Source organism: Lepisosteus platostomus, chromosome 25, assembly GCF_059453375.1.
Source record: "Lepisosteus platostomus isolate fLepPlt1 chromosome 25, fLepPlt1.hap1, whole genome shotgun sequence".
Taxonomy (NCBI): Eukaryota; Metazoa; Chordata; class Actinopteri; order Semionotiformes; family Lepisosteidae; genus Lepisosteus; species Lepisosteus platostomus.
The window spans coordinates 8,920,060-8,931,135 of NC_142635.1; the positions used below are offsets into that span (position 1 = coordinate 8,920,060).

The window sequence follows — 11,076 nt, forward strand, 5'->3', positions numbered from 1 at the left end:
TATATGTATATGTGTGTACTGTATATGCATAACATTTTGTGGAAAACTGACATCACAGCAGGGAAAATAATAGAAATGTACCTGCTCATTGTATGATGATTACAAATTTGCAGTGTTGGCTAATTATTACCTCTTCGTGCTCATACTTTCATTGACAGCATTGTTATAAAAAGAAATATCTTATACCCCCAAGCATTTCTTTTGCATAATGTTGCCGTCTGTAAACAATATTGCAGGTTATATAACGTGCAAACATGTACAGTATGTACATGGCAAGGAATTTAATTAGAATTTGTAACAACATTTTTAATAAAAAGGCTGCTTCAGGAATTTTGCCTTAAAACGTCTCTTGGTAGTCCTATAATTAAGGTGTTTAGTCACGCCAGGAGAACAGCTAATATCGAGAAAGTAGCTGTTGGAAGAAGGTGGGGTGAGCTAGTAGATGTATGTGTATTTTCATAAGAGGGGCTGAAAGGTAGTCTGAAAGACTGGTTGTTCTGTATTTAAGACTGCCAGCAGATTGTTTTCATCAGTTAGGTTTAGGGTCTTTCCTTCTTGTCCCAGGTGCAGTTACTGTACATTCTGTATTCCCCTCCCAGTCTTTTATTTAATATCATGATATCAGGGGCCGCCTACGTGTTTCTGTTTCAGGTAAAGAGCCAGTCGAGAGTGCGGCTTGCTTGTTTAATGAAGGTGAGGTGTGAAATGCTCGTGTCGAGTGTTATCTCGATCACCTCTGAAAAACAGAGAGGGAGGAAAGGAAGGAGAGAGTGGACTAGGCAGAATGGCACCTTTCCTCAACCTACTGACGATCTGGATCTTGCCAGTTTATTTTGGTAAGTAATGCCTTGTTTTCCATTTTGTTTTATGTAGCTGATGTCATGCTTGAATGCTGGACAATACAGAAAAGAGCATACAATCATGTAACCTATTTGAGATCAAAGTTACTGCACCTGTGTTGTTGCTGAGTGACACACTCGGTAAGTCACTATAGAATCTGAACACATGGGATCCAATCAGTACGTAACAAAGATGAGAAGATACTGATGCTTGAAAAGTATAGGTGAATAAGTGATTTTCATTAAAAAGAATTACTGAAAAAGATCATTTCAAATTAAAGTGGGCAGTACTTACTCATTTCTAGTTGGATACATTAAGCAACACAGGGGAAGTGATATATGACTGCTCTCAAGTGCAGTTTTAAAATTGTCAAATGTTTGTAAACCTATAGTTTACCACTGGTAAAAGCTGAAAAAAAGAAGTGGCTACAACTTAAATGAAGCATTGCGTTGCGCAGTTGCTAAATATAAACGGTCAGGTTTTTAGTGTTATTGAAAAAAATAATAGTGGCCAACGACTGAGATCGCTAAGAGGTCATCTTGTTCTTTTGATCATTCTGAAAAATACAAACCCATCACACATCATTAAATTATGTCAAAACCAAGTATGTAGTTTGTAAAAGACACTTTGTGTGGAAACAAACAGTTTTAATTGGGTTGCAGTATATTTAATTTAAACATAAGAAAACATTAGGTTTGTCGATACTTAGAATTTCTTCAAATTTTACAGAGTCATAGGATTTAGGCCTAGAGAGACATGTTTATTTTTGTATTTCTGATATGAGAATTGTTGCATCCTTTTCTGGATTATGACATTTCATACACATTGTAAATGTATATACAAATGTATATACAGTACCAATACAGAAAAGATCACCTAAACCTTACTATTTTGAGTCATTTTTAAACATTGTATTTCTAATTCAACAAATATTTCTATATTAAATCTCCATGTCTGAACAAAAAAAAACATAAAAGAAAAAACTGTGTAAAATATAGTATAAACCTGCTAAAACATTTGTGATGACTGTGTAAAAATGCATTAATTATTGTATTAGTAAAAGTGAGTATAATTCTGTTTTCAAAAAATTATTCATGAAAGTTTGGAACTTAAGGTACTAAAGTTATGTTTTGTGTTCAAAACAATAGATAAAAAACATTCATATATGCACATTAATATTCATATATTAATGTATTAATAATATTTTGTATGTTGTGAGGGGATTTATGTATGAACATTATACGTAATCAAGCTTACAAATAATTTAAGTACACGTGAGAAATAGGTATGTGGATTTAAATATTTTTACTGCTTTAAAGTTATAAGCAATACAGATAGAATTCATCACAAACCTGGGATTGTCAGTGATCATTATCTGATATACAGATTTTTTTTAAAACGGAATGTCTTTAGAAAATTAGGCATAATGCTTGGGATATTCAGGTCACTCCTATGATTTTATCTATTCTATGTTAGCACTATTTCTGAGAAAACTTCAGACACTCAGCACACTGGAACTAAGCATTGCTTATACTTGCTGTAAGTCTAAATGAAAAGGATTAAAACTGTGTGGTCACTATCGTTTAAAAAATAAAAGAAAAACGTACATTCCTTCTAAAAACCAAAACAAACAAACTTTGCCTAAAGAAAGAAGATTTCCTCCGAGTGGGAATTCAATGGGGTTTTTTCCCCCCCCTTTCAAACAGCCAGCAGTTCTGTGGTATTTTAGGCTCTCACACGGGACAGCTTTGTTTTCTTCTCTGCGTGCAGAGGGGGCACTCTCCCGACAGGCCGTGCTTGTGGATAGTCCCATTTACACCAAGATGGGGGACTCCGTCACTCTCCCCTGCACGTACAGCACCACCGCTGCACGGGGCTTCACTCTGGAGTGGAGGTTCGCTGCTCCGGGATCAGACGCCGTCCAGGCCGAGAGGGTAAGTCTCAACAGGGACCTTGGGAACAGGGACCCAAGGGGGAGCTGAACGTCCATGGTCAAAAAGGGAAGAGGGATCCGACAAGCAGGGGTGCGAGAGTGTATGAGCATGTCTTGACAGAGCAGTTGGGAGCAGGGCAGGTTTAAAAGTCAGAAAGAGCGGCTCCTGCAGTTTTCCGGAAGACTTCAGGCCCGCGGTGACATCAGAGAGAGACAGTCCTCCAATGGCCATTGAACTCTCCTGTTGGGCACTGCGGAGCTTTCGGTGTGTGAAAACATACAGTAAATGACCCTGCTGGGGGAACAAATTGGAAGAACATGCCTACTGATCTTCCTTCTGGAAGTGCTAGAGGTGTTGACTGAGATAGCTGTCAACCCCACATTGCGTGCGAAATGTAAAACGGAAATAAATACAGAACTTATAACGTCTCGGCTACACAGAGAGATCCCACACGGTGGTGGTAACGTTCGAATGAGTCTGTGCGATTCGGCCTGTTCTCCTAGCAGCATGTTTCGCGGAGTTTCCGCCAAATGAAAGAGGTCTCGTCCAGGCGGCAGACACTTGGCTTTTCCGTTCGCTTAGACAGAGGACACTTGCCAGTTCCAGGGCTTTCCCTTGGCAGGTCTTGTACTTCGATGGGACTCTCTACCAGGTCACTTCCTGGGGCGGCAGGATGCAGCTCCTCCACAGCCCCCCCACTGGTGGGACGGCCTCCATCCGCATCGTAGACATCCAGCCTTCCGACACGGGGCTGTACATCTGTGAGATCACTAACCCCAGCGACTGGTCCGGGAGTGGAACTGGCCTCATCAACCTCACTGTGCTCAGTACGTGTGCTCCTGTGCTGTTTTGTGTGCTGACGCTGCCCTTCGGCGCTGCTCTGGTTTGTGAATTCTTGACCCCCCGAACTACCACTGGTAGGAGCTGGAGGCGGGGGGGGAAGCTTAAAAAAATGCTGTAGATTTTTTATCAAATTGATCAAGTTGTCCCAAATTTGTATCTAAGCTAGTAGACACCTAGGACAAGGCCTACAGGCATTTTGAGGCCAGTGGCAGGCCTAGAAATGGAAATATTTGACCTCAAACTGTTTTTCATTTTTCCATATCTTTGTCTGCTGTGTGGACACATTAAGAGATAAAAGCAATTTGACTGTTCAAACCCGAAGCCAAGGGGGTTAGCTTCAATTTCAGACCTGAACCAGGCTTCTGCTATGTTCCCCTGCAGAGATTCAACAAAATATTTAAGGGGAGAAAATTCCAGGCTTAAATTTTCTGTAGAGGGTCTGTGACAAGAAGGGTAATTCAATTTTTCTGCCATTTGTTCTCCTTTGTACGTTAAACTGAAGAAACCAATGCAGCTCAAAGAGCAAGAGAAAGCATACTCCAAAACGGCATGTTTAAGCAACAGATACTGTAGGTCCCAGCTTTGCATAAGCGGGTGATTTTGGGGGAGTTGGTCTGTGTGGGTGTGGCTGATTGTTTATGGTGAAAGGCAAACATTTATTCTGTTTGCGATAAGGGTACTGCAGGTTTGAACTTTTCAGCTCTTGGTTTTGCACTTAAATAGAATGGCGCCTGTTTCTTAGAGTAGTTTGGAGCAGGGAGGGCAGATCCCTGGGTTGCTCTGGGACATGAATGAAACTGTGCATGCCACGCACCATGATCTGCCCTGTAGCCAATGCTTATAAGCGAACGCTTGTTATCATTTGACGTCATTACGACTGCATGGCTCATTACTAAATCGGGCTGCTTTTGTTTGCAGTGCCCCCCTCTACCCCAGTGTGCAAACTGAACGGGAATCCCTCCGTGGGACAAGATCTCACTCTCACCTGTAAGGCCACACAGGGCCTCCCACAGCCCATCTACACCTGGAACAAAGAGAAGCTCCAGAGACTTCTGCCGGCCAGCAATATGGTACAAGGTATGAGACTGGTGGAGGCCTTGCCTTGGGACTGCAGCATACTGGGTGTCTCCACCTGATCTTATCAGATTTCCCAAGCAAAGCAAGGCAGGGCCGTGTCACTCCTCGGGAAAATGGGAGACCTGCAAGGAAATCTAGGTTGCTCCTGCAAATGGGGTTGCTGAGCCACTTGGTGGCGCTCTTCCCACTATTTCTGCAGACCCGATGCCGCTATGCCCAATGCTGACTACGGGAGGTGAGGTTCATCAGATGAGTCATTCAAATCCTGTGGGTTGAACAGAACTACACAAAATCAGCATCTCTCATGTCAAAACCCGCCAGCCTCCCCACTAAAGTCTCTGCCAGTTAATGCTGGGGTCCATCTTAGTGTGGAGATAAATGAACAGCTCGCTGTACAATGCAATGGCCATGTGAAATAGATTTTTGTTTTACAATATTAAATTGTACAATACAATAGTGCGGGAAATCAAAAAATGAAAAGGAGCATTGCACAAAAGAAAATGAAAAATACACGATACATGGTAGCTTCCAGGTATTGTTGAAAACAGTGCTTGTTACCTTATTACTCAAGTGTTCTGATTGATTTTGTCTTCTAATTCCCTTGTTTAAAATGACTGTGCTCAAGTCTACTTTGGGAAAACGCCAGTTAGAAGTCACACGCCCGAAGAAGGCTTCACAGCCGAAACGTTGTGTTTCCTTTCTTTGCAGCGTGGAATAAACCTTTAACTTGTTCCTAGATTAAATCATGTTGACCTATAAAGGGGCAGTCAAAACAGAGACCCTCTGTGAATTTAATGGATAGTCTGCTTCCTGTGAGCCAGCAGGAAAACGAAAGTGCGTTTTTTACAAATGGTGAGCTAACAAATACAGCCCAGCCTTGTGACTGTGTCCCAGCAATGGGCTCTTTGTCTCCCTCCGTGCTATCTTTCTGCTGTGTACTTGGTACCTGGCTATGCCTGCCTCTGTTAACAGCCACCGTATCAGTTTCTCTATTTTGGTTTCGCAGCTTGTTCAAAGGTCATGTTCTCTCTCTTTTTGCCGTACACGTTCTTGGTTGTTTTGGAGGCATTGTGATAGCACATGAGATGAGCTCTAGCCCTCGTGATAAATGGACCACTCAGTGGTATAGCATGGAAATTAAAATAATAACAACAACAATGATAATAGACACTCCACTCAAAGTACTTTACAGGTAATGGGGATCCCCTCCACCACCATCAGTGTGCAGCCCCACCTGGATGATGTGATGGCAGCCACAGGGCGCCAGTACACCCCCCACACACCAGCTCTCAGTGGGGAGGAGAGCAGAGTGATGGAGCCAGTTCAGAGATGGGGATTATTAGGAGGCCATGACTGGTAAAGTCCAGGGGGAAATTTTGCCAGGACACCTCCGTAACATTCCTACTCTTTTCGAGAAACACCATGGGGTTTTTAATGACCTCAGAAGTTTTATGTCGGTTTTACGTCTCATCTGAAGGACGGCAGCATTTTACAGTTTAGTGTCCCCATTACTATACTGGGGAATTAGGACCCACACAAACTGTGGGATGATTACCCCCTGCTGGCCCCACAAACACCTCTTCCAGCAGCAACCTTAGTTTTTCCCAGGAGGTCTCCCATGCAGGGTCTGACCAGGCTCATACCTGCTGAGTTTCAGTGGTGAGCTGCAGGGGTGATATAGCTGCTGGCATGAGTTTAAATGTCTTCAGATTTGATACAGACTGACATTCCAATACTGCTGCCTATGACTTATGATGGAACAAGTAAAGGTTTATTCCATTACTTTATTTTCAGATCAGAGGACTGGCACCCTGTTCCTGCAGAACCTGTCTTCTCCATTCTCTGGAACCTACACCTGCCAGGCCTCCAATGAGCTGGGACAGGCCTCCTGTAGAGTCAATGTCAGTGTCTCCTGTAAGTAGTCCATCCTTTCTTTTCTCCAGAAAGAAAGCACTCAGGGTCACAGACATTAAGGACGTTTATGTTAAGGTGAGTGTAAGGCTGTTTTGGGGAGTACATGAAGTTAAATTACTCTGGTCTTTAGTTATTTATACTTATTCCTTTTCTTCTTGTTTTTGTTTCTTTTGTGTCTTAATTTTAAAGAAGACTCTACTGAGAAGGAAAAAAAAAGCATGAATGCAGATGCTGTCACTAAATCTTCACATTTCAGTAGATGACTGACTGGGACAAAATAAAAATGTTGTGAAATCCCTGTGCATTTATTTTTTTCTTTTAGATTCTTATTTTGCTATTACCCATGATGAGTAAATGATTAAACATATATAGTAATGAAATTTAGATTTCTAACACAGATTCCCATGATGGTGGCAAAATCGTCAGGTACAGAAATATAAGATTATTTTTGTTATATTCTTAGATTGATTCTTTGTCATTTAATTAATCGAATTGAATTTCATCAGAATTGAAAACTGCTCATGCACCGACAGGTTTCCTGATTTTTGAGAGCTGTCCTTGATACCTGTTTGGTATCGATGGATTGATTGATTTTTTTCATACAGTTTTGAAATCTCTTACCAGAGCAAAAAATCCTCTACTGTCTTTTTCAGTAGTGATATCCTCTCTTCCCTGGGAATTTGAAATGACACCATAGTACCATTGTATTCAGGGTCTCTGTGTGTGGCTGTGCTGTGGTTTTGTTTCAGACACCAGCACTGCAGGAGTGATTGCAGGAGCCATTATGGGCACCTTTCTCATCCTCCTCATCCTCGGAGCAGTGGGCGTCTACTTCCTTTGGTACAGAAAGAAAAAGAGCAAAAATCCCCAAACAGGAAATGAGATCAGGTCTGTATTCCTCATCAGGCCTGCCTCTTATTGTCTTCAGAAGAGTCTGTTTGTTGTGTGGATCTAGTTATGTAGATGTTTAGCTTTGGGGTGACCAAAACAGAGGTCAGTTTCTTACCTTTGAATTTAAGTGCAGCCAGATATACAGTACAGTTGTTTAAATCGGGAATCTTCTTATGTATCAGTTACAGTATATAGAATGAAATTACTTTGTGTTGTGTCTTGTTAAAGAATATGAATATGTTTATTTTAGTTAAAAATAATATTATTCATAATATTCAGTACATTTGCATTTGGGCTACCTATGCCCAGGATTGTATTTTAGAGCTACTGAAAAATACTATTATAGGCAATGTGAGGGGTTAGGCTACCACCTAGTAAAGCTGCTGTTATATCTGTTGGACAGGGAGGATGATACAGCCCCTGCATTTTATGCTCCAAGACAGAAGCATGAAGATACTAGTTCTCAACTGCTCAACCACCCCACAGAAAGACATGAAACGTCCAGTCTTTCCAGTCCAAAGCTTAGTGGCTTCGTCTGACACAGTCTGTTTTACACTGTTGTTCTCAGGTCTCCCAGGCTGAAATTTCTCCGTTTTAGCACCAAAGACCACTGCAACAGATTCCAACCTCTCTTTCAGCTCTTACTGATTTTGCCCTTTATATGGATACTGGACATTCTTTCGTTTCGTTTGATATTTAAATCAGTCCTTCGTATTGATTTTGTTTGTATATTGTGTACGTTTAAATAAAATATTTTTTTGTCATTATACTTATATGAGTACCATATTTTTTTCTATTCCCTTTATAATGCGTTGTTTTTAATGTAAGCAGCCTTATAGGATTCAGAAAAATATGATACTAATAATAAACAACCATCATATTAGCATATACTGTATACACTGTATACTGTATATCTGACACAGGAATACTTCAGTTTCTTTGTAAGTCCCTTCAAAGCTAACATGAATACCATGTACCAAGTCGTTTAAAATAATCTTTCCATCCTGACTCACTGTTGTTTTTACATTTCATTTACTGTAGGTGTTCTCCGAGCTTTTATTAAGAAAAGCAACCCCCCACCTGCTCCGTGGTCCTAGGCTGGTTGCACTTTCAGAGGTACTTAGGAATCATTTTGAAATGGCCTGTTCATTGTCCATGACAGAAAACAGCCCTGGAAACAGGGCTGACTCAGGTTGTTTTTAGTGATTCTGAGCTGATTACATTACCGTGATTCTCTAATATTATTATTGTCTATAATACTATATTATTTAAAATGCCAGTTTCCCTAGTGTCAGTAGCTCTAAATGTGTTCTTTTCTTTCAATATGCCAGGGTAACAGCATTTATTTTTTTGTTACTGCTTTGGGTTCTGCTCCAGTTTTCAAGTGCTGCAATTAATTCACCCTGCGGTTTATTTTTCTTAATGTTTTTTGAGGCTGTGTTTTGGCCAACAGAGGCCGACAAAGCTAATGAAATTCTTCTGGTGTCTCAATCCAGTGGTGACCACCTGAAGCCTAATTATTCTTTGACACACATATATAAATGTATATTTAATTCATAACAGAATTAATGTTAAAAAAAATACTGCTGACTTGTCACTCAGATATTTACATATTTACATTATTGCAATGCCTGAGCCTCTAATCTCATTTTTCTTACATATCTGTCTCTGTGTCTGGGCTGCTGGGTCTGTCATGCAGCTCACAGGACTACAGCCCCCCCTTGTTAAACACAGATGTTCTGGGATTTGGCTCTGGGACATTGAGAGATGTTGCAATTCATTTCAATTCAAGCTTTATTATACCCTGGGGCAAATTTGTTTAGCGGCGGGGTCCAGCAAGACAATACAACAGGAAAACAAACAACATCACCAGGAAAACAGTCCAGGACGGCAAAATTTTGGGAGATCAAAAAATTGCTCTTTCAGGTTTGAGAACGAGATTTCAGAGTTGGTGAGCGATTCCCTAAGTCAATTACCACCAATTACACTTTTGGCACAGAGTCTGCTTCCAGATGGGAATTGTGTAATTTCACGAGGGTGTGTGTGTGTGTGTGTGTGTGTGTCACACACTCCATAATGCTGCTAGCCTCGGTTTGCACAAACCTCTGTTTGCTGAGTGCATTAGGTTGATCTGATTTACCCCAGTTTTGTTGAATGTGTATTTAATGTACATGGCAGTAAACCTTATCCTCCACTCTTCTGCCTCAGGGCAGGATAAGGGACTAGATTCCCTGTGGCCTGTGTGCGAATTCTATACAAATAATACATGTGAATAGATATGAGAAGCATGTATTATACTCAGGCATATTAAATGGAATGCCAGGAGATGGCATTGGTATCAGAAATTTGGATTCAAGTGTTCTGTCATTTAAAGGGTTTTGCACACATACCCATCGTAACCTCACGATTTCTCTTGGTCTATACTGTAGGTCATGCGTATAAAAATATCTCCCTGCACTCCTATCTGGCCGAATTAAAAAATATTTCCTTGAGTCTCGAAGAGGATTTGTTCCTGCCAAAAAGAAACAAGTTTTGTAATTCCAGAAAAGGGCACATTTCCTAAATTAACCTTTTTATGGAAAACAAATCATGACCCTTACGGATGTAAGTGTGACATGGCAATAACCAGGCCATGCTGGAAGGATCACCGAACATTGACTTTAACTGTGTTATTTATTACACATAACAATGTAGAGCAAAATTCTAAATGACACCATCCACAGGTGGGCCAGATCCTATCCCAGCAGGCAGTGAGTGCAAGGCAGAACACAGACAGACACACACACTCACACCAGGGCCAGTTTTCCCAGAAGCTGATTAAACCATCATCATGTCTGTGTGAGGAAACTGGAGCCCCTGGCCATGAACACAAACCCACATGAACACAGGTAGAACATGCAAACTCCACACAGACAGCACGCCAGGTCTGGAGTTGAACTCAGGACCTCAGTGCTGCAGGCAGCTGTGCTGACTGCTGTACCACTAAAAAAAGTGTCACGTGGTCCTGTCATAAAATACAGTGGTTTCACGTGATTAGTTTGGCGACTACATAGAGACCTTTTAACTAGCTCTGTGTCAAACTATTTTGCTTTTATTTAATGAATTTCACTGTTGATTTCCAAAAATGTAGATTGATTTTACTTTCGACTGTAAAGGAGCTATGTTGACATTTGTTTTAATGTATAAAACAAATGAAACGTTTATAAATGAAGCATTAATTAATGAAGGAATCAGAAGAAGACCAGGGGAATTGGGATTGTGTATCTGGAAATGTGCAGTGAGGGATGAATATTAATTTTAAAGTGTGATTTATGTGTGTGCGCATTTATGGCTTGTTTTTGTGTGAAACCATCAGTTCATCGATTAGAAATACAATCCCTTTTCACCAAACTTAAGAGCAGGAGGCCCAGGCTGGCATTTCACATGAGAATGTAAAGCTTATTTGAGGAATACTCCTGTGAAATTGGCCACAGGTGTGTATAAAGAAGAGCTCAATGCAGAGCTCTTGAGAGCTCGTTATAAGCCTTAGCCAGGTGGTCGTGTGGGTTTTCAGTCTTTATTTTATTGTGACAGCTTT

The 11,076-nt window shown here is 40.9% G+C and overlaps 1 protein-coding gene across 2 annotated transcripts; it reads left to right on the forward strand.

Moving 5' to 3' along the window:
* The first annotated feature begins 462 nt into the window (after positions 1 to 462).
* On the forward strand, positions 463 to 8,268 carry LOC148641041 (V-set and immunoglobulin domain-containing protein 2-like). 2 transcript variants are annotated; one of them, XM_088618940.1, is made up of 7 exons: positions 463 to 836; positions 2,611 to 2,774; positions 3,397 to 3,601; positions 4,536 to 4,694; positions 6,489 to 6,608; positions 7,358 to 7,496; positions 7,903 to 8,268. In XM_088618940.1, the coding sequence occupies exons 1-7, from the start codon at positions 785 to 787 to the stop codon at positions 8,036 to 8,038; spliced, it is 975 nt and encodes a 324-aa protein (XP_088475066.1). In that variant the 5' UTR covers positions 463 to 784; the 3' UTR covers positions 8,039 to 8,268. The 2 variants fall into 2 exon arrangements, with proteins under 2 accessions (XP_088475066.1, XP_088475065.1); XM_088618939.1 differs by having other exon boundaries at positions 8,068 to 8,268.
* The last annotated feature ends 2,808 nt before the right edge of the window (positions 8,269 to 11,076 follow it).

Excerpts from the sequence above, each read along its gene's own strand:
- LOC148641041 (XM_088618939.1), top strand. The coding sequence starts at position 785 with ATGGCACCTTTCCTCAACCTACTGACGATCTGGATCTTGCCAGTTTAT. Across the intron at positions 2,775-3,396 it reads ACGCCGTCCAGGCCGAGAGG|GTCTTGTACTTCGATGGGAC; the intron begins GTAAGTCTCAAC and ends TTCCCTTGGCAG. Across the intron at positions 4,695-6,488 it reads GGCCAGCAATATGGTACAAG|ATCAGAGGACTGGCACCCTG; the intron begins GTATGAGACTGG and ends CTTTATTTTCAG.